The sequence below is a fragment of the Bidens hawaiensis genome, unplaced genomic scaffold (genome assembly GCF_021521415.1).
Source record: "Bidens hawaiensis isolate Kalapana, Puna unplaced genomic scaffold, B.hawaiensis_p1.1 tig00024821_1, whole genome shotgun sequence".
Taxonomy (NCBI): Eukaryota; Viridiplantae; Streptophyta; class Magnoliopsida; order Asterales; family Asteraceae; genus Bidens; species Bidens hawaiensis.
The window spans coordinates 302622-328069 of NW_027493932.1; the positions used below are offsets into that span (position 1 = coordinate 302622).

General features: G+C 34.0%; 1 protein-coding gene across 1 annotated transcript; it reads right to left on the reverse strand.

Annotated features, from left to right (window-relative positions):
• Positions 1 to 821: 821 nt before the first annotated feature.
• On the reverse strand, positions 822 to 23510 carry LOC143570099 (F-box/kelch-repeat protein At3g61590-like). The gene is made up of 4 exons (XM_077055841.1): positions 23327 to 23510; positions 23241 to 23254; positions 2451 to 2507; positions 822 to 2229 (listed from the first exon to the last, which is right to left on the reverse strand). The coding sequence occupies exons 1-4, from the start codon at positions 23508 to 23510 to the stop codon at positions 976 to 978; spliced, it is 1509 nt and encodes a 502-aa protein (XP_076911956.1). The 3' UTR covers positions 822 to 975.
• Between the last annotated feature and the right edge of the window lie 1938 nt (positions 23511 to 25448).

Below are 25448 nucleotides of genomic sequence, written 5' to 3' on the forward strand. Positions count from 1 at the left end.
TCAGTGTGTGTGTGTGCAGGGATGTGATTGAATCATATGTGTGGGACCCATGGTGTTCATGGCTGGAGGCCCATGGTGTTTAAATTATGGAAGTTTTGAGGGATTGTGGGGTCCTTTCCATGTATTTGTCCGTTAGGAAAAGGAAGTCTGGTATAATCAGTCTTTTTCTTACTTTATTTTATTTCCTTTTATAAAAGATTGTTTTTCTTTACATCTTCGTGCATTTTTTGATATAAAGATGATACATCTGTGTTTTGAATATAATTAGGTAAGTTATATTCCTTTGATTAGTATTTCTAATGTTCACTGGTTTTGGTTTTTATACATGTGGCATTTGCTTTTGTCTAGACTAGTTGAGATCAAACCCGTAAGCACATTAGCTAAAACGGGTCATTTGGGATCGAACTGGCAGGTTCAAAGGTTGACCTAATTGGGTCATACTTATTTTTGTAAAATATTTTTAAGTTATAAATTAAATCGATCAGATATTTTGTACCGAAAATCAAAACATAAAAGAAAAACAAACATCAATAACGTACTTAAAATACCCGTTTTGGGGTACTATATCTATACGAAAAAATATAATATAATAAATTCCGTATTAAATGAGGTTTGTTCGTATCAACCCGTCAAAACTTGTGTCATGTTCGTATCGGGTTGAGGGTACCAAGATCAACATTTTCTATAAAAATCACTTTAAAAAAAATAAACTTTAAATATGTCATTGACATGATTCCTAGTCCAATCAGTCATGGTCTCCACCAAAACAGATGAGTCATAGGAAAAACAACACTGCAAATGCTTCAAATGTTTGATTGCACAAAAACCAACAACACATGTTTCCCCACAAAATGATACATAAGAACATGTATAAAGACAGATACAAAATTCAAGATTTCAGATACCCTAATAACAAGATATCATTTCTAATTTGCAACAAAACAAAAACAACATAGAACCAAACCACCTCAAATGTTACATGAACTGCAGCCTAGGTTCAAAGCAAAACCCCGAAAAGATTTCAAGTGGAAACTTCTTATGCATCGAACACTTTTGCGACCAAAACCATTGTCGCGTCTCCATATCATATATAAGCAAAGCCGTCCCACCATAACTCTGTATGTAAATCAAATCGCCACCGCCACTACTAGCAAAAACATCATCCAATTCACCAAAACCTTGAACAAACTTGTGGGGCATTCTGGTAATTTCTGTCCACACACTCCCATCAAGAACCCATATCCCAATTCCCTTAATTACCCCTGGTCGGCTCAGCCTCCCGATACCCCCAACAAGCACGAGCTTTCCTTGAACATTCATCAACCTCCCGCACGTAAGAGCACAAGGTGCTAAAATTACCGATTCATCCCTCAACATACCAACCGACGCTTCAGTATTATCAAGATTGTAAGCTACCAACCCATGAAGGTTTTGAACAGGGTTTTGAATATCAATCTGTCTTGTGTAAAAGACCAAAATGTACAAAACGTTGCCACAAATTACACTTACGTCCCCGGGCCTCCACCCTTGCATAGCCCCTGTTACCGAGGACAGCCACGTCTTTTCCTTCGAATAATAAACGTGGATTGAAACTTTCCATAACACGAAATCATCGGAATCTTGCATTGACCTGACGACGGAGATGGTGTACTTCGACTTTGATTGGTCAACGGATAACGCCAATGCGCTATAAACCGGGAAACCCGAGCTCGGTGGGGTTTTAAGAATTTGATATTCCCGAGTAATGGGATTACAAACATAGATTGACTTACTTCTTTCGTCATCCATAAACGATACAAGACCGCAAGACGAAGCAATGTTCCACGTGTGGTGGACCATAAACGGGAGCTCAAAGTTGTACCATTTCCTGAGACCCGAGTCATAAAGATACCCCACGGGCTCTACCGAGCTCGTGAACATAAAGTACCATGTTTTATCCGACAAAAGATTAGCATCTTTTAAAGTGAATCTCTGCGAATGAACGATTTGTTTCCATCTTTGACACACACAAGATGCTCTAAACGATGCGGATAACGGAAGGCACGATAATATTCTTTCGTGAATATCGTATGGAAGGATATCTATCGAGACGGGCTCTTCAGATTCCCCTTCATCATTAACATTCTCAAAAATTTCCAAATTTGGAATGAAAACCCCGGTTCCCTTTCGGTTCACCTCGGGCTCGTCATCCGACCACGAACCACCCTCTGTGGATATATTCAGAGAGTCCTGACACATAACAGATTTAAAATTTTTGTTATCAATCTATATCATTACATAATTAAACTAAAAAATTTGAGTTTTTATAGGTTAATCCTGAATTGGGTTTAATTAAATTTAAACAAATGACATCATAATGACATAGATCAACTAAATTAACACAAAATTGGACTCCAATTGCACAAATTAAACAAAATGAAAACAAGGGTTAGGGTTAATATTATTCATACCATGTTGGGCAATCGATTAATCGGCCTCCAAACTTGCTTAAACCATGGGGGATTACCCTGTAATCATCACAATTAAAAACCCACAAAATTACAGTCAATTTTGGTGAAATTGAACAAAACCCACAAATTATTTCTAGGGTTTTTGGTTATTCGATGAATCAATTTATTAAATTTCATATTATTATTATTATCGTCAAGAAAAATGATGGGTATTGTGCGGTGGGGTTTGTGGGAGCATTTTGAAGAACGAAGATACGTGGCGGTGTTTAATTGGTTGGTGTGACCACGTGGCCAACAGACAAAACGGTAGTAATAATAATAATAATAATAATAATAATATATCAAGGTTTAATCCTGTCCGTCGATTTTTATATTTTACCCAACGTTATTAGGGTTTCAATTTCCGAACAATTTACAATATTATTCGAACCTAAAAGGCTAAAATCAAATTTGTGTTATTTACAATTGTTAAAACAATTGATGTGAAGCTAAAATTGTGATGGATTTTGATTATTAAGATACAAACATTAGTATAGATATACATTACAACAATGAGAAAGATGGATTGTAAGAACATGAAAATAAAAATAAAAACTAAAATTTGTGTACCTTGTATCTTGGTCTCCATGAGATATGCATATCAAAGAGAAATTTGGGATTTGTTTGGTATCTTGACTTGATAGAAAAAGGATGAAATTCCTGGGACAATCTGCGTCTTTATATAAGAAAGTTACATGGAGTCATAAATGGATGATATCAGATACAAGATATTTTTATTTATTCGGTTTCCTTAAATTATCTTGTGTAGTAAATGCACTTGTAGAAGATATATACATATAATATTCATGTAATATTTGTAATAAGGTGTAATCTGCTGATAAATTATTTTAATGTTGAGAATGTGTTGGCGTTAATGCGCGAGAGCTTTATCAGCGAGGGAATTTCCGTTCATTAACTAACGTAACTTTCTAACGTCTACAACAGTATTACGCAAAATAGTATAAAACACCATATATGCTTTCATTTACGAACACAACTTTCTGACGTGTGTAACCTAAACAAACACATATAACCTAAACAAAAAATAAATTATAAAAAACATTGCAATTATTACAAAAATATTTAAATATAGCTCTTAGACATAAGTTTCACCATGTGTATGTAATAGCATAATATACAACATAATACATCATTTGTGAAAAAAGATCAATCATACAACTTAGTCATAAAACACCTACACGTTATATAATAAAATAAAAAGTAAAAAAACGTGAAAAGCATAATAAAGTATAGTAAAAACAATACAAATTGCATACGTGTCTTTATGATTTAAACTTAAACAAGACTAAAAATTATAAAAAGTAAAAAAACTCTAGTTTGTTTTCATCACATAATTTTATAAAAAAAAAAAACAACAACAACAACAATAATAATAATAATAATAATAATAATAATAATAATCATCATCATCATTTAAAACCATCTTGACCCATTTAATTATAAGGAAAGATATCAATAATAAGAAAAGGTAATTTCAATACTACCTTTAGCTAATTAAGTCATACATTAAATGTTCCAGTTAATTACCAAATATGTCATTGTTAATTTTGACCATTAATTAAAGGAAAAAGTTAAAATACAAAAGGAGACAAAATTGAAAAGTATAAGAAGAATTTGTGATAAAAAATAAACCACTAAAAAAAATTAAAAAATAAAAAATAAAATCATAACTCAAAATATAAATAAAAAATTAAAAAAATTAAAAAACTAAAATGTTTCCGCCATCATTCCCGTTCTAGAAAAATACAAAAAATAAAAATAAAAAAATAAAAAGTTGACGAAAAGACACAATGCCGAGATCAAAGACACAATGACGAAAATAAACAAAAGACACAATTATAACTAAAAAAAGACACAATAGATTGCAAAATATAACACAATGCCGAACAAAATATAACACAATATAAAGAAAAAATACACAATGTCAAGGAAAAAAACATAATCAATGACGGAAATAAACACAAAACACAGTGATAAATAAAAAGACACAATGACTTTTTTTTCACTTACCGTTGTTTTTTAATGATAACGAGAAAGACGGTGGAAACATTTTTGTGTTTTTACTTTTTTCGTGTTTTTTATTAAATTTTGATTTATGATTTTTTATTTATTTTTTTAAATTTATTTTTATGGGTTTTTTTGTGTGACTGCAAGTCCTTATCATTCTTCTCTTTTTTGTTCCCATTTGTATAATAACTTGACCCTTAATTAAAATGTTATAGTGGTTGAGATTTCTTACATTTTTCGTATCTTTCACATTAAAATCGCTCTCGCATGTGTGCGTGTGTGTAAGGGTTCAAATAAGAATAAGAAGTTTCCTAGGAATGGTAAGAACCACTAGAGTTTGGACATTTGGCATTACAACCTATGGTGGAAGAACAATTCTAGCAAACTATGTTGGTTATAATGGTGAAAGGGTAATTCTAGGAAACTATGTCGGTTTTTGGTAATTTTAAATCTCAACCATTGATTAACATGATGCAATGGCTATAATTTATTCATAGTCTTCCTAAGAAACTACTTATTTTTAGGACCCTACCATATATATATATATATATAAGATAGGGTTAATATAAAAAACAATAGTTTTGTGAGAAGCATAAGAATAGATGTACACCCTTAGATCTAGGATCCAATGGTTGAGATTGTTAGTTTCAAAAAGTTGTATAGTTTCCTATTTACATGTTATAGTGTCCTATTTAGCTGGTGTATTTTATTTTAAAGTCTCACACTTCTCACAAAACAATTATTTTTTATTTGAACTCTTATATATATATGTGTGTGTGTGTGTGTGTATGTTTAAGTTCAAGAAAGAAATCAAATTATTGCAAGAAATGAGAGAAATGAATATGAGCCACTAGTTTTATTTTAGGTTTTAAATATTTAAAAATAAATAAAAAAGATGTAAATGCAACAATAAATGCACACACTCTCTCCAATTAATACAACTAATATAACCATAATAAATATCTTTAATTAATATATCTAACTAATTTAACTATAATAATTAAAAAGATAAAAACACTACTTTAGTTTTATTTTTTGTTTAAACATTCTTCATTTTATTCAACATAAATACAATTTATTCATATAATGCTATTTCTTTATATTAAAAAAATAATTTTCACTCAATATATTAGCATATATCAACGAATTTAAGTTCAATAAATATACAACCTACACAAAGTTATATAACCTACACTTGCTTTGAACAATAAAAACGTACAACATACAAAAAGCATATAACTTACATATGTAATTCGACATCAACAATTATATAAACTACACAAAGATACACATACCCTACACATGCGTAGGTCATATGTTTTTCATATGTAAACTATATGTTTTCTTATTCTTAGAACAAGTGTAGGTTATATGTTTTTGTGTAGGTTGTATATTTTTATTTACATTTAATGCAACCATGTGTAAGATAGTTTTTTGTATTATTAATCACAATGTAACTACGTGTTGATGGATATTGATATGTTGAATTTGAAGAAATTGGTTTTGAAAAGAAATTAACGTATGAATAAGTTGTATTTGTGTAAGATAAAATTTTCGTGTGTAGGTTATATGTTTTTTGTGTGTAGGTTATATGTTTTCGTGTGCGTGTGTATTTTATTGATGATGAATTTTGCGAGTATGTTAAATGATTTCGTGTGTAGCTTATATGTTGTCTTAATTTTAGAATAAGTGTAGATTATACGCTTTTGTGTAGGTTTTATGTTTTTTGTTGATATCTAATGCAAACACATATAAAATTGTTTTTTGGTATTATTCATCATAATGTAAGTATATGTTGATGGATATTAATATATTGAGTTGGAAGAAATTAGTTTTGGATAGAAAGAAATTTTAATGTATGAATAAATTATACTTGTGTAAGATAAAAATTCAAGAAATAAAAAGTAAGTTATAAAAATAAATGAGTATTGAAAATATTTTCTAATTATAATAATTTAATTAGTTATATTAATTAAATAAATAAGTATTATGGTTTATTGGTTATATTAATTTAAGAAAGAGAATAATTAATAGTTTCTTTATTTACATTTAAGCATTTAAAACTTAAAACAAAACTAGTGGTCCATATTCATTTCTTACAATAATATCATTTCTCTCTTGAACCATCCCCTATATATATATATATATATATATATATATATATTGGATTAGGATAATGTGAGAACTATTTTGAAGTTGAGAACTTTGAAAACCATTTTAGACTACAAAAAACTCTCATCTTAAAAAAATTATAAAAAAATGTGAAAATAAAAAAAGTAAAAAACAAAAAAAAATATTATTCATCCCGGTTTCATTAAAATATAAAAAAAATTGGAAAACAAATATCAAAGTATACATATATGTATAATACTTGTTTTTTTTTTAATTTTGTACATGTTATTTCTTTATACACATATATACAATTAAGATAAATGATAATGTATATATGTGTACATTATGTAAATCAAGATTAAATACAAATATACATATGTGTATAATTATGTGGTTTTTTTATGAAGCCGGTATTAAAAATAAAATTTTTTGGTTTTTTACATTTTAAAAAATTTTGTTTTTTTCGTTTTATAAATTTTTTATTATTTTTTAAAAGGATTTTTTGTGGCTTGAGATGGTTCTTAAAATTCTAATTTTAAAAAGTTCTCTTAAGATTTTCACCTTATATATATATATATAAGGGTTTAAATAAAAAACACTTGTTTTGTGAGAACTGTGAGAAAAATTTAAAATAAAGTACACCACCTAAATATGACATTATAACATGTAAATAGAAAACTATACAACTTTTAGAAATTATCAATTTCAACCACTAGATCCAAGGGTATACATCTATTCTTATGTTTCTCACAAAACTATTATTTTTTACATTAACCTTACCCATAAAAAATAATAATTTTGTGAGAAACATAAGAATATATATAGACCCTTGGATCTCGGATCTAGTGGTTGAGATTGGTAGTTTCTAAACGTTGTATAATTTCCTATTTACATGGTATAGTGTTCTATTTAGGTGATGCACTTTATTTTAAAGTCTTCTCACACTTCTCACAAAACAATTGTTTTTTATTTAAACCATTTTCTATATATATATATATATACATGTTCCTTTGAAAATTAATTTATATTATTGAGAACTATAAAAACAGCATAAATCACGTATCCACGTGTATCTAATACATTAATGGTTCAATGAGTTCGCGGTTTATGTAACAACCTTAGTTAATATCCTTGTAATATTTGTAATAAGGTGTAATCTACCGATAAATCATTTTAGCGTTGAGAATGTGTTGCGTTAATGCGTGAGAGCTTTATAAGCGAGGGAATTTACGTTCATTAACTAACGTAACTTTCTAACGTCTACAACAGTACAACGCAAAATAGTATGCAGCACCATATATGTTTCTATTTACGAACACAACTTTTTGACGTGTGTAACCTAAACAAACACATATAACGTAAACAAATATAAACAAACAGCAATTGTTAAAAAAATATTTTAATATAGTATTACACATAAGTTTCACCATGTGCATGTGATAACATAATAAACAACATAATACATCACTAGGTTAGATCTTGTGTTACAAACGGATGAATATATATAAATCTTTATATATATATGTGTGTGTGTGTGTGTGTGTTATACATTTTAGTGAATTGTAAACGTACGTCAGATAATCTAAGATTATTAATATAAGGTATCACATTATTGTTTTAATTAAAATAATCCAATATACAAAGAAAATTAGAGAAACATGACAATTTAAAACATATTTCTAACTTATACAATGAAACAAAAAAGACATATTAATTAAAGCTTCATCATCTACTGAAGTCATATGTTGTAAACTATGAAGCTTAAACATGTAGATATTGTAACATAAGTTGTGTGTTATTGAACATCCTGTTTTCCGTTCGGTTAATAAATAATAATGTTAGATGTTATGAGATGGGCCTGTGTTGGGTTAAGTAATATGGGTAATGGACTTGGGTTAATAAGAAAAGGGGAAAGACCATGGGCTTAAGCCCATGACCCATCATATATAAATAATAATTACCTCATAATCCATTCATTTCATATATTCCTTACACCATCAAAAACACACACTTAGCTCTCTCTCTCTCATCCTACTTTCTCTCTCTAGCCGAAATCACCAAGAAACCCGAGCATCAACCCGAGGTAATGATATTATGATATTGTATAGATCCAAACCCGCTAGATCTAGCCGGGAAACGACGAGCCGACACCCTAAATCGTTAAAATCTCGAGATTCAGATGGAATCGGGTATAAACCGATCCAAATATGAGCTTAAGGGTCACCCTAGCTCAGATCTGGATCGAACGGTACGAAAATCGGTGAAAACGGTGCGAAAATACGTTTTTCCGGCCACCACCCGTTTTTCTAGCATTGACGGCGCCGGAGAATGTGTGTACGAGGTAAGGGAATGCCAGAGAATGTTTCTGACATTCTGTAACATCCCGAAATTTCTAAAATAATATTAATTGTATTATTTAATATTTGCAGGAAAGTTTACTCGGGTAAGCGGAGAAATAATAAAATAGAGTAGGAGTTAGTAAGGGTCGGGCTAGTGTTGGTTAATGGATATGGGTTATGTACTTGGGTCATGAAGGAAAGAAGGATGAGACCATGGGCTTAAGCCCATGATCCATAATTATATAAGCCTAAATTACCCATTTAATCCTTCATTTCTCATATTCCATACACCACCAAAACACACACTTATCTCTCTCTAGCCGAAATAGAAGAAGCATTGATTTTCGACCCGAGGTAATGATAGTATGATGTTGTTTATACTCAAACCCGTTAGATTTAGTCATGAAACGACGAGCCGACACCGTTAAACCATTAGAGTCACGAGATCCGGGTAGAATCGGATATAAACCCAACCTAAGCTGAGCTTAGGGGTCACCCTAGCTCAGATCTGGTTCGAACGGGACGAAAAACGATGAAAACGGTGGTGAAACGGCTGAGATATCGTTTTTCCGGCGATATCCCGGTTTTCCGGCGAAGGCAGCGCCGGAAAGGCGGCGCCGGAGTTGGGTGTACGAGGTAAGGATATCAGAGAATGTTTTCTGACATTCTGACCTAACCCTAGTTCGTTAGCGGTGACTTAACGAACTAGAAGGCAATTCGTCAATCCATTTCGTTAAGAGGAAGTAACGAACTAGAAGCAGTTCGTTAAGTCATTCGTTAAGGATAAGTAACGAAGAAGCTCCAGTTCGTTAAGCAATTCGTTAAGGGAGAACTGACGAATGAACCCCAGTTCGTTAAGGGTTTAGTTCGTTAAGGGTTTAGTTCATTAAGGGTTCAGTTCGTTGAAGGACCAGTTCGTCATAAAGGTCCAATTCGTTATGAAAAAGGACGAACTAGTATAACGAATCAGCTAAGGAAAGATAACGAATCAGATCTGGTGCTAGATAACGAATTAGACTGTGATGTGATAACGAATTAGCTTAATTCATTATGGAAAATGTGATGGCGAATAAAATAATAATTTAAAATCTTAATGGGAAATGTGTTAAGACAGTTATTAGAAATAAAATTTTTCCAAGCTGACCTGGCAGCTCGACCCCAGCCAGGGGCTCTGCCCCTTGGACCCTGCTAGGGGCTGCCGCCTATAAATATAACATACATATATTTATGTATGTTATGAATGGATGCCTGTTGGTGCGTGAACGATCTTCAGATATTGCACGCGTAGGTTAGTCGGTGTGCGAACGATCTTCAGATATTGCGTGTATCGTCATTCGGGAATGATCCCCAATTGGTTATTAGTGTGTATATAAATGTTGTGATGTAACTTGATTATTATATGAATGACGTGATAACATAAAGTGCATTGTAGACAAGTAGAAGTAGGGTGTGATAGAAGTCGCAAGGGTCTAGTAGGAGTGTTAGTGGCATGACGATAGTACGTGGTAGGGTAAGCCTATGCGTGAGTTCGTTATTAAAGTGGCAAAGTGGCATAACGTTATTCGTTATTAAAGTGGCATAAAGTGGCATAAGTGGCTAAGCTGTAGGGGTAATTAAGAGGTTAAGTTGTAGGGGTAATTAAGTGGTTAAGCAGTAGAAGGTTAGATAGTGGATTATGTGTCTTCGGATACGCATATGTTGTGTGTAGTGGTTGTATGACAAGTTGCCTGATTAACTAGAACTCACTCAGCGTAGCTGACTTTTAGTATGCACGCAGGTGAGCAGATTAAAGAACTAGCATGAGGATGGCACATGGCATGGAGTGAACGGCTGGCATCTAATGATAAAGGAAATAATGTTTTAACACAATGTTTTATGTTATGATTTAAAGAAAAGTTTGTAATGCTTTGTAAAGTATGATCGAAGTTTTATTTTCCGCGAAAGTTTTTATTAACTCTGATTTGTAAGAACTGTGTTTATGAGTAAATCCGACGCTAAAGTAGGGCTACCGGGAACGGGGCCTTACACATTCTCTGACCTAACCCTAGTTCGCTAACGGAGAAGTAACGAACTGACATCAATTCGTTATGTCAATTCGTTAATGAAGAATAATGAACTAGCTTCATTCGTTAATCAATTATTTATTTCAATTCGTTAAGGAAAGAATGACGAACTAACCCTAATTCGTCAAAGGCCAGTTCGTTAATAAGACCAATTCGGTATATGGACTGATTCGTTATATGGACCAATTCGTCAAGAGATAACGAATGAGCCTCCTTCGTTAACGAACTGGATAACGAAGTAGACTTTGAAAGAATGACAGAAAGGTCCCTAGACTTAGAAAAGAATGATATAATTACAAATAATCCCTCGAACTTTATGAGTTAGCAAATAAAATAATAATTAAGAATTCTAGTGAAAAATGTGTTAAGACAGTTAATGAAAATAAAATTTTTCCAAACTGACCTGGCAGCTTAACCCCATCAAGGGGCTCTGCCCCTTGAACCCCGCTAGGGGCTGCCGCCCCTAGAACCCCGATGCCAGGGGCGCTGCCCCCGGACCCCCGTTCGTTGAGGGTTATAATTATAATGACGATATGGGTAGCGATAGATAGTTGATACGTGTAATTGTTATACAGTTAGTCGCGCACAGCTAAAGAAAGGAATAACCATAAATGGTGAACGTAACCGCATTCAGGTGAGTCTCTAGCCCCATTCCTTGTTATGTTTTCGTGGTTGTGTGCATACTCGATGTGATTAGTTAATACACTAACCTTAAGTGGTAAGTGTATGTCTTATATTATTTACGTATGAATGAATGCTTGACGATGCATGAACGATCTTCGGATATTGCATGTACCGTCAAGGGATAGTTTAAAGATATGATTGATATATATGTGATGTATAAATGATGTATGAACGTATGGAAGTTATAATTATGAATGTATAGAAAGGTATGGGAGGTATAGTTATAAAAGGGAACCGACCCTAATAATATCTGCGAATGTAGGGGACTGACCCTATTAATATCGAAGAATGTAGGGAACTGTAAGGCCCCGTTACCGGTGCCCTACTTTGGACGTTGGATTTACTTATAAACACAGTTCTAAATATCAGAGTTAATTAAAACATTCGCGGAATATTAAAAACTTTCATAAACATTACAATCAAATCCATAACTTTGTCTTTAACGAACATATTGTCTTTCAAATCAAAAACATTAACTAAAAACGTCTTCGGTCTTCAGATGCCAGACTCTTATTCTTCTGCCATGTGCCCCCGCTCAAGACAGCTGTCTCATTCTACTCACCTGCGTGCATACTAAAAGTTAGCTACGCTGAGTGAGTTCTAGTTAATCATACTCCATACAACATATTCATAACTATATACTTTAGTACATACTTCATACTTTCATACTTGCATTACCATACCTTACGTTTTAAAGAGCATTACGCCCTATAAACTTCGCATATATTAGTAGGGTATGCAACCCGTTAACTTTCGTATATATTATTAGGGTATGCAACCCTTTAACCTTCGCATATATTATTAGGGTATGCAACCCCTTAACCTTACCTTACCTTTCATTATCATTTCCATACATTTAATACCATACATATCATAGTCGTACATACTTCCTTATTCACATACACATATCATACATACTACACTATACTTGCCTTAACAATACGTGCAATACCCGAAGGTCGTTCACGTACTGTCGAGCATACATACATAACTATCACAATCGTCATTAAGACATACACTTACCATTTAAGGTAAGTGTATTAACATTCACATCGAGTATGCACACAACCCCGAAAACATAACAAGGAAATGGGGCTAGAAACTCACCTGAATGCGGTTACGTTCACCATTTATGCTAATCCCTTTCTTGAGCTGCGCACGACTAACTGTATAACAATTACACGTATCAATTAACTATCACTATCCATATCGTCTTTCTAGTTCAATTATTACCCACAACGAACAGGGGTCGGGGGACAGCGCCCCTGGCAGCGGGGTTCTAGGGGCGGCAGCCCCTGGAAAAATTTTATTTTCATTAACTATCTTAACACATTTTCCATTAGGAATTTAAATTATTTTCTAATTCGTTAATCCGTTCTCTATAACGAATCAAGCCTAATTCGTTATCTTTCATAATCTAGTTCGTTAACTGATTCGTCATCTGGTCATCATCTGATTCGTCATTCCAATTCGTTATCTGAACAAGCCCTGATTCGTTACTTTATTCTTAACGAATTGGCGAGTAACGAATCACCTGATTCGTTATCTGGTTCGTTGTCTAGTTCGTTATCCTAACGAATTGGGTAAGTAACGAATCACTTGATTCGTTATCTGATCATAACGAATTGGTGAACTAATTCGTTACCTTGCCATAACGAATTGGGTTAATTAATTCGTTACCTTCTCCTAACGAATTACACCGATCTTATCCAGACTTTGACTCAGAGGTCAAAGTCAAAATCGTCAAGAACAACATATAGTCAACATATCTTAGATCTGCAATTAAACCTTCGTTTCTTAACCAAATAACGCGATTTAGGTATCAATGGATTCGGAATTACAGCGCCTACAAACCCTAACCCTTTGTTCGACCAAATATTCATGTTTAAGGGGTGCGATTTATATATATTTAAGTGTGGCTCAACACTCATTCAATTAACCAATCTAATGTTCACGAATTGCACGGTGTATTGGTTGGTTTGATTCGTTTTCATCACATTTATACAGATCTAGGATTACCTTAACAAATCTGAATCTAAATGATCGATTTCTAATTATAAACATACCTTAAACAAGTCGAACTACGAACACGAGCTGGTCTTTGATGTAGGTTCGGTTCGTCTCAACGTTCTAGCCCCAATAATCTCGTGTTTTCGCCTTCGGATCTTGACTCGGGTTATAGGATAGTATTTGTGTGTGTTTTTGATGGTGTAGACCATGGGGAGCGCCAATCCTATTTGTCAAGAAGAAGGACGGATCCATGCGTATGTGTATCGACTATCGTGCGTTGAACAAAGTCACAATCAAAAACCGATATCCACTCCCCCGAATCGATGATCTTTTTAACCAACTTCAAGGTGCTAGCTTCTTTTCTAAAATCAATCTTCGTTCCGGCTATCACCAACTCAAAGTCCAATACGAGGATATTCCGAAAACCACTTTTCAAACAAGGTATGGACATTATGAGTTCACAGTCATGCCGTTTGGACTTACTAATGCTCCAGCCGCGTTCATGGACATGAATAATCGTATCTGCAAGCCTTACTTGGATAAATTTGTTATCGTATTCATCGACGACATACTTATTTATTCTAAGTCTAAGGCTGGTCATGAAGTCCATCTTCGAACATTGCTTGAAATTCTTAGAACCGAGAAGTTGTATGCTAAATTCTCGAAATGTGAGTTCTGGTTACACGATGTACAATTTCTTGGACACATCATTAACGTCAACGGTATTCAAGTCGATCCCGCTAAGATTGAAGCTATCTCTAAGTGGGAGATTCCAAAATCGCCAACCGAGATTAGAAGTTTCTTAGGTTTGGCCGACTATTACCGTAGGTTCATTGAAAACTTTTCCCGAATCGTTGTTCCCTTAACTTCTTTGACTCGCAAGAACATCAAATATGAATGGGGAACAAATCAACAAGAGACGTTCGATATACTTAAACAAAAATTCACCCAAGCACTTATACTGGCCTTGCCAGAAGGTACTGAGGATTTTGTGGTATTTAGCGACACATCCCATTTCGGCTTGGGATGTGTACTAATGCAAGGAAAGAAAGTAATCGCATACGCCTCTCGTCAACTCAAAGTACACGAAAAGAATTATACAACTCACGATCTAGAGTTAGGCGCCATAATCTTTGCACTTAAGATATGGAGGCACTATCTCTATGGAGTAAGATTTACCGTGTACACTGATCATAAAAGCTTAAAGTATATCTTTGATCAAAAAGAGTTTAATATGCGTCAATGACGCTGGATGGAAACTCTTAATGACTAGACTGCGAGATAGTCTACCATTAAGGTAAAGCCAACGTTGTGGCTGATGGCTTAAGTCGTAAAGAGCACGAAAAGCCAAAAAGAGTCCGAGCGTTGAGGCTAGAACTCCAAATCGACCTCCTCGAGCAAATCAAATATGCCCAAATTCAAGCAATCGCTGAAAACCAAATCTCCGACGAAAAACGTAACGGCACCATTGACTCGCTAGTCAAAGGTGACGATGGTATCCTTAGACTCGGCAATAGAATTTGGGTACCAGTCGTTGGGGACTTGCGTGAGAAAATATTGAACTAAGCTCACAAATCCAAATATATGATGCATCCTGGAAGTGACAAAATGTACCATAATCTCAAAGCAAATTATTGGTGGAATGGAATTAAAAAGGATGTCGCTTCGCATGTTGCCAAATGTTTAACATGTTTGAAAGTCAAGGCTAAACACCAAAAGCCTTCGGGATTGCTCCAGCAACCTGAACTTCCCGTATGGAAGTGGGAGTTAATTACCATGGATTTCATTACCAAACTCCCTAAAACGACTCGACAACACAATGCAATATGGGTGATTGTGGACCGCCTAACGAAGTCCGCACACTGTATACCCATTAATAAATCATAATCAATGGATATATTAGCGTGTATTTATGTAAAAAATATCGTTACTTTGCATGGAGTACCGCTGTCTATGATCTCTGATCGAGACAGTCATTTTACATCTCACTTTTGGAAAAGCTTCCAACAAGCCTTAGGCACAAAACTTAACCTTAGCACTGCTTATCATCCACAAACTGACGGGCAAAGCGAAAGGACAATTCAAACGTTGGAAGACATGCTTCGGGCTTGTGTGATTGATTTAGGTGGAAGTTGGGATGACCATTTACCTCTAATGGAATTCCCGTATAACAATAGTTATTACACAAGTATTCAAGCCGCACCATTCGAGGCGTTATATGGTCGAAAGTGTAGAACGCCCGTGTGTTGGTCTGAAACCGGAGACAATCAATTATCTGGACCCGAGATAGTCCAAGAAACCACCGACAAAATTCTTCTAATCCGAGAACGACTTAAGACGGCACGTGATCGCCAAAAGAGTTACGCCGATATCCGTCGTAAGCCGTTAGAATTTAATGTTGGTGAAAAAGTTCTTTTGAAAGTATCGCCTTGGAGAGGCGTAGTTCGCTTCGGTAAGAAAGGAAAATTAAGTCCTTGATTTGTTGGACCCTTCGAGGTACTTGAACGAATCGGCACTATTGCATATCGTTTGCAACTGCCTAAGGAAATGCAAGGGATACATGATGTATTCCACGTTTCGAATCTGCGTAAATGTTTAACTGATGAATCTTTAGCTATGCCTTTAATAGACATTGAAATAAATGAAAATTTAAAATTTGTAGAACGTCCAATTCAAATAGAAGATTCGAAAACAAATAAATTAAAAAGAAGAACATTGAAAATTGTGAAAGTTAAATGGGACTCGCGTAGAGGGCCCGAATATACATTGGAACTCGAATCGAAAATAAGAAAAGAAATACCCCCACTTGTTCTTGTAAAGCAATCTCGAGGACGAGATTTATTTCAAGGTGGGGAGAATGTAACATTATGAAAATTTCGAGTTCAAAATGTCAATTTTCCAAAGTCTAGGGACCAAATTTACCAAATTCCAAATCTAAGGGTTAAAAATGAAGATTCTGTTTTCCTGACCCATCGCGCAGCGCGATGGATCAGAAGAGAGACCCATCGTGTATCGCGATGGGGTGTCTGACAGCGAGACGTGTGGCCTGCCACGTGGCCACACGTGGCACACCGGTCGCCACGTGTCCCGCCACGTGACCACACGTGGCACGTCGTCCGCCACGTGGCACACCGTCTGCCACGTGGCGACACGTGGCAGACCTACGTTGTGACTGGCCAGGGCTACGTCGCGGTACGCGACGGGTGCCAAGGAGGCCGTCGCGTACCGCGATGGGACACCAGATTTTGTCTATAAATAGCAAGGTAGGGATCTCATTTCTCCACACCACAAATCAGTACAGCTTTCTCTCTCTAACATCTCTCTACACCTCGAAATACGTACCCTCGATCCACCTCGATAAACGTGCCATACTTCCTCGATAATCGTGCCCCGATCCTCGATTTCCGTGTCAACGTTTCCTCGAAGTTCGTTCCACCCTCCACCCACATACCAAGAAGGCGTTTGTTATAAGATGGCAATGGGTCTTGAAAGGCGTGACGACAAGTATTGAAGTTGGTGTCTATTCGTTTGACGTGTTGAAAGAAAGGTGACGAGAAGGGAAACTCGATCAAGAAAGCAAAGAAGGTAAAGCGGCTTTGGAGTGCTGCTCGAATCGTTAAGGTTTTCATAAGCCTTTAAGGTAAGGCTTAACGCCAATGAATATAATAATAAAATATTATAAAGGCTTGAACCTTAAGTCGAGGTTATACTCGATACCTTGATAAAAGAAAAAGATAACATAACAAAGAAAGAAACAAAAGATAAGAATATGAATATTTATACATATATATGTGTAAAAGTATATATTCTTTGTTATGAAAATATTATTTAAGTGATAGTGAGTATTCTTAAATAATAAAAGAAAAAGAATATGTTTCTTAGAGAAGAAGAAACGTCGGGTTTTATAAATAAACTAAAGGTTTATAATTACTTTTAAACTAAAGCTTTTCAAGTAAAAGAGATCTATGAACTAAAGGTTCATCGAGTTAGAGTTATAAAATAAGACTAAAGGTCTTAAGCCGGATTGTATATCCGACTAACAAATGGTTATACTCGTACTATAGGTGCGAGATAGCAAGGGAAAGACCCTCGGACGGTGTTGCAGCCGATCCCAAAGCGAAAAGGTGAATACGCCCCCAAACTTTTACAACTTATTTTCAAACGAGTCAAACATGTTATATGAAAATTGTTTACAATGGACTACGTGTTCCTAAAATCGTTATAAATAAGAGTATAAGCCTAGTCCTCAGATTGTAGTATACGTTTGTCTGGATCCTTACATATGTGGTAGTACGCGGTGGGCACACCGCACCACGCTTGGTCGTAGGACGCTTTCCCGCGGGAAGCACGGCCATTGTGTATACGTACGGGTACTTAACTAAGTCGAACGCTGCGGTGTTTGCTGAGGTGACCTAGAGTAGACACTCAAATTTATAAATGTGTTGTTTAACTTTATTATTCCTAAGCCACGTTGGGCCGAGGCAGGTGTAGTCTCGAGGGGTAATAAAGTAAAAGAAAATATTTTAGCGTCAGTGTGTTCACCAGCATTCGTTGCTGACGTATTTTATTTACATTTTGCAGGTGACCAAGATTAGCACTTGGAGTGTCGAAGTGCTACTTATATATCCGATGGCTCGAATTTGTTTTGTATAAACTTAAAGTATTAAAAATGGTGGTTTTGTAAAACAAATAATCCTTTAAACTTAAACGGGAATATTTTATATCCCGTCTTTTGTACTTAAATATTTATAAGTTAAATCCACATGTTTATAAGACTTTCGCTAATTGAACGTAACTCTGATTTATTTACAAATGTGGTACCAACTATTGATCGTACTCCTAGGCCTAAGATGGGGGTGTGACAATAAAATCCCAACCTCGTAACTTAAACCATCATTTCAATCCATATATCCAGTCCAGACGTTCATAAATAATTTCCAAAAATAAAATAAAATAAAATAACAAACACTTAAAATTTTTAAAAATAACAATGAAGAAAGTTAATTTACTTTATTACTCAATAAATGGTGATTATAACCATTTATTTTGAAACCTTCTCGCTTATGAGTTAATATTTAAAATTAAATTGTTTATTAGGAGAATAATTTATTTATAGAGATTGTATATTTGACATCCTATGAGGATAAACTAGTTAAATGACATATACAAAAAAGTTGTGCTTTAATAATATAGGCAGATGTGTAAAAAAATATCAATCATACAACTTAGTCATAAAACACCTACACGTTATATGATAAAATATAAACAAAATAAAAAGAGAGTGAAAAGCATAATAAACTATAGGAAAACAATACAAATTGCATACGTATCTTTATGATTTAAACTTAAACAAGACTAAAAATTATAAAAAAATATAAAACTAACCATGTAACACTAGTTTGTTTTTATCACATAATTTTATAATAAAAACAAAAATGGTAATAATAATAACTAGCATTTAAAATCATATGGACTCATTTAATTATGAAGAAAGATGCCAATAATAAGAAAAGTTAATTCCAATACTAACTTAGCTAATTAAGTCATACATTATATGTCCATTTAATTAGAAATATGTCATTGTTAATTTTGACCATTAATAATAAAAGTGTTATAGTGGTTGAGATCTCTTTTTACATTTCTTGAATCTTTCACGTTAAAATCACTTATCTCATGAACTTAATCATAAATATATGGACGTGTTCCTTTGAAAATTAATTTATATTGAGAACTATAAGAACCGCATAAATCACGTATTCACGTGTACCTAATATGGTTCAATGAGTTCGTAATTTACGTAACCGCATTATGTATAACACTTAAAGCAAAATGTAAAAGTCCAAATTCATTCCCCTTAAAACACCCCAAATTTATTTCATCCACCCCCTTGTTTTTTTTTTCATTTCATCCATCTTTCACACTATATCGCCTCAGTCACCCTCCCACCACCACTACCTGTTGCCCTCTCACCACCACCACCACCCACCCACCACCGCTTGCACCACCACCACCCGCATCCGCCACCACCATCGCCACCCACCTTCGCCGCCCCCCACCGCCACCACCAACCATCGCTCCCAATCATCACCATCGCCTTCCACCCACCGCTCAACACTGCAACCGCCACCACCACCCACTATCACCGCCACCTGCCACCACCAACAATCGCACCTGGCTCCCGCCCACCGCCGCCGCCACCATTACTGCTCGCTGCCCACCCTCACCATCTCACTGCCACTCACTACCACTTTTATTTTATTCCGATCTTTTCTAGCTTACCAAAAATAAAAACTAATAATTAATTTCATTCCCACATGGTAACCAAACATGTCAATGGCATGGTAATGATTCATTCCATTACCTCGTTCATTCCATTCCCTCGCTCATTCCATTACATCGCCCATTCCATTACCCCATACAAAACAGACACTCAATGTTAAAATAACAACTTAGCTAAAACCGTTTTATTATTTATGAAACCTAAACGGTTTGTTTCAATAACTGGTAGAATCAAGATAGCATAATTTTTTCAATTCAACTTTATTAGTTTATTTTGTTATTATTTTTTTTATTTTGTCTTATAGTATTTAATATATTAGTTTATTTCCTTGTTACTTTTTTATGTCATTGTATAGCGCTTGTAACGTATTAATTTTCATAACTTTCAATGTATTTACATTCGACTACAACATAACACTCTATTAGTTTATTCGTCTGTAAAAAAAATTATCATAGTTATTTTGATTAACAAACTACAGTTTAATACTCCTTATAAATAACTAAACACTTGATCGATGCTACTTTTTTCCATTTTTTTCCACTACTTCACCCTCATTGTGGTCGGACCGTAAATATGTTCCCTCGTTTCAGACTCTTTTCTAGGTTGAGTATCGACAGAAAATGGCAGGATCTCGTCAAATTTGTTGTACTCTTCCTCGTATACAACATGATCAACTCCAAGAATACGTTATTTACCTTGCAATACTCTGTGATATTTTTTTGAGCTTGGTTCTTTGACATAAAACAATTGTGTGGCTTAAGTAGTGAGAACGAATGATTCCGATTTATACCCGTCTGTTTTAAGGTCAACAAGCGTAAAACCATTTGCGTCAACTTTAATGTCAATACCATTATTGACCCAATTACATTTAAAAAAGAGTATGATTACTTTTTCTCCATAGTTCTAACTTCCATTTTTTTTCTATGACACCATAATATGAGTTTTTGGCTAATCTTAATCTTGAACTATTATTCGATCGGTCAAATTCGGTACTTAAGGTCAGTAGTGTCACTTCGTTGTTTTGCGTTGCTGTCACACCCCGACCAAAGGCGGAACATGCCGGGGCGTAACGTATTGATTGGACACTAGCTCAAAAGACACTAATTAAAGCGACAATAATTATTTAATTCATTAATATCAAAACAAGTACACAATTATAATAATCAAAACAATTACATCATGTTTTGTATTATGAACAATATCATAAGATAAAACTATTATCTTCAATCTTGACCAATGTAAATTATTTGTACCTGTAGCATGTATAAAAATAGAGTTTGTCAACACGAATGTTGGTGAGAATACATAAATTTTTAGTTGAGATACTTACATAGATAAAAACCACAATTCATATGTAAATGATGAGTATTACAATTCTTATGAAAATGTAAACAACTAAATAGACGTGGACCGATTTAGGAATATGAGATGGTGGTAGAAATAAGATAGAAAAGGTCGAGCTCCTTGGGATACGTCGGCAAAAGTTCCTAGTTAATAATAATATAATTAATTAAGATTAAAGGAATAATAACAAGGCGTATGGCCGATTTAGGAATTGATAGGGTTTACGTACAATTTTATATAATACTATTAGTTTAATTATCAAAAGTTTGCAAATAATATAACTAGAGGGTAGAAATAGTAAAAAAAATAATACGACACGACGTAATGGTTACAAACCAATTTAAAAGTATTTTCGAGTCCTTTATAGTTTACGCTATTACTATTTTTTTATTAGTATTATTGTTGTTATTGTTATTAATAAAATAAATAGGTATTTTATATATATAATATATATACATATATATATATATGTATTACGAAACACAAATTCGAAAAGAAGAGAAAACATAAAGCTGGGGTTCGGTTAAAAAAATAACATTTATTATTTGATATTTATAAGTTATATTAAGTATGGTAAAGGAAAAGGAGTAAATAAAAATAAAATACAAAAAACCGGGTCCAGGGGGCTCGAACCCGCGCCTGGACTGGTTCCAGTGTCTTAATTATACACACATCAGCCATCAGGCTGGTGTGTTACTTGTGATTAAACCAGATTGGAAAAATAATATATATTTTATGTTCATAAACACAATTTAACCATAAACCCTAGAATTTAAATTGGCTCAATTGTTGTTCGTTTGCAGAATTTGAATTGGGGTTACTGTTAATCGCGCATAAACGAACAATATGCATAAACATGTTACCTCTATTGTTAACGAATTTGGGGTGGACGGCTAACTAGGGCTAGCGGCTCAAGCTTGATTGCGAAATCAACTGTAACAACAGTTTAGGGATTATTTGTCTTAGGGGTTTAGCTCGTGATGTAGTAAGGATTGTGTGGACGAGTTTAATTGCAAAAAGATCGAGTTTATATAGGGTTTTAAGAGCGATTTGGTCAGTGGTTTGTTTTGGAGTTGATAGCTGTCAATTGCTCAATTTACCACAATTAGGGTGTCGGTGGAACGCGTTAAGGATCAAGGATTGATTTGGTAACGTCGATTTTGTTGATTAAGGCCGGATTTGACGGATTTAAAAATGGTAATGGCGTGGCATGGGGACGACGATGGTGATGACGGGAAGATAGGGAAAGAGGGAAAAGGTTTTGGGAATTTTGCAATATAGTCCCTGGTGTATAGGTGTGGCTTCAAAAGTGGTAATAAGTTAGTTAGAGGGGGTATTATTGAATAGAAATCATAGCTATTATCAATAAACAAAATATATATAAAGTTAAACGAAGGCGGGAATTAGTAACGAGCGTTCGAATAATAAGTGAGGCAAAAGAAAGAAAAAGATAAAATAAACGGGTCGGGTTTCGGATTTGAAAAGTAACGAATGTTACAGTTGCACTCTTGTATCTTGAGCTATTGTGTAAAACGTATAACCGTTAATATCATACCCATGGTAACATGTTACTATAAAATTTGCCCCAGCCTTTGAATAGTGTCATCAACATTTGTTTTTCCATAAGCTTCCACTACCCTATCCTTTATCCACCAACAAAACTTTTTGTTGTGTTGCTTTTCGTATTATTTATATGTCTTCCCTAAATATGTTGATCGTAATACATTCATGTGTTCTTCAATATACAGAGTCATAATGTCATATGCTCCAAAACAACAAAATGTGCAGGTTGTAGCAACTTCGGGCGTGAGCTGAATACTTTTGGACCAGTTACTCCCACGTCCGCAAGCTGCCACAAATGACGAGTTTCGAAACACTAATACTTTTTTACATCTTCCAAATAACCTGTGAATAAATTAGTTAATATATTATCAAAAAGATAATTGGTATTAATCAAAATGTTATATCGATCATTACCTGTGTAGAACTTAGTCACCTCTTCAGTTGTATAACCTTCAACGATGCTACCATCGGGTCGATTACGATTTCTTACATGACCTTTTAAGAAACCCATATACCTTTCAAAGGGGTACATGTAACGTAGGAATACAGGGCCACAACTCTTGATCTCCCGTACAATATGAACCACTAGGTGAACCATTATATCAAAAAAATGGCGGTGGAAAAAACATCTCTAGCTCACACAGGGTAACAATAACATCATTTTTCCATATATCCAATTGTTCGATATCATGACCTTTGGGTGACTATATTAAAAAACAAACAGAGTTTAGTGATTGTATGTCGGAGGTTCGGTGGTAACAAACCACCAATTTCAATGGGAATCATATGTGTCATCAGAATATGACAATCACGAGACTCCATGCCAAGCAGCTTACAATCTTTCAACGACACCAACTTCTTAATGTTTGCAGAATATGATGATGGAAGCTTAATACTATGTAAACATTCACAAACTATTTTTTTTCCTTTTTTGACACATTGTAGCACGCATGTGTTAGATAAAACGAGTCCTCACTTTCAACAGGTTGAAGCTCTTTTTGAATTCTCATCTCTTGCAAGTCTTTACGCACCTTAATGCTATATGTAGTTTTCCCCGGAATGTTTAACAACAGGCCCAACAAACTATCGCATACGTTTTTTTCAATATGCATCACATCTAAGAAATGTTTTACCTTCACCAATCTCCGATAAGGTAAATCCCAAAAATTTGACCTCTTCTTCCAAGGGACATCCACCTTCTCGACACATGGTCGTTTTTCCAACATGGTTTTTATTTTTGCAACTGTTGAAAAAGGACCAAATTATTTCCTAACCTCCAGTCTTTCCATTAAACTCCTTGGTTTGTGTTTGTTAAACAATACAAATTGCATATGTGTCTTTATGGTTTAACCTTATACAAGACTAAAATAATAATAAAAAAACCACATAACACTAGTTTGTTTTTATCACATAACTAGGTTATTAACCCGTGTACGACACGGGTGGAAATATTGAAATTTTCGAACACGCACATATTATTTGAAAAGACAACATAAGTTGTTATATGTTATTCGGGACTACAACATACTTTAAGTTGTAAATAATATTGGTATGAAAACTAATAATTGTGAAATACAAAGATAAACCCAAACAACATTTTAATTACAATATTTGAAAACATTATCAAAAGTTAAAAATGTAAAATTCATAAGCTACTAAAAAGACTTCCTTATAAATTATATTCATTCTTTATTTGTAGCTTTGTCTTCCTTGTTTAATATAAGAATTTTAACATCACTCTTCACTCTTGATAAAGCCACATAGAGTTGTCTATATGTAAACACCGGGTCTCTGAGATATATGTCAAATCTTGCTAAAGATTGACCTTGACTTTTGTTAATGGTCATTGCAAAACAAACTACAACTAGAAAAAACTACATTCTCTTCAATTTAAATAAAAGTTTCTTATCTGAAGATGAAGATGTTAGACTACAACGAATTATATAAGTGTGATAACCAGTATTATTACCTGAAATAACTTTACTACAACAAAACGCCTACTCAAATTAATTATCCGCAATCTAGTTCCATCACACAAACTGTTCTTCTTATCCATATTCCTTAATAACATTATTGGCACACTGACTTTAAAACCAATCTATGAGTCAAAATAATTTTGGTTTTTTTGATTTTATTTAGCGTAATGTGTTTATGAAAATTTTAGTTCAAATTAAAATATAAAAAAATAATTTGTATGATCTTACTTTAAAACAAAAAAAAACTGATTTTTTATATGAACCACAACTAAATTTGTGAATTTTTTTGCAAAATGTGGAAACAATATACATTGAGTTGACCAAATATAAGTAAAAAAAATAATTGGTCAAATATAAGAAAATGAAAAGTTTGTTGCTAATTGGTCAAATATTTAATCAGGTTTAAATATGTTATGAATATTAAGAAAAAATTAAGATACTCAAAAAGTGTTAAACTAAAACTAACATTTAAAATCACCATTTAGTGAATAAGAATTAATGTGTCTGACTTTAAGATCATTGATACCATGTGTCTTTGCTCATTCTTTAATCTGCAGGCA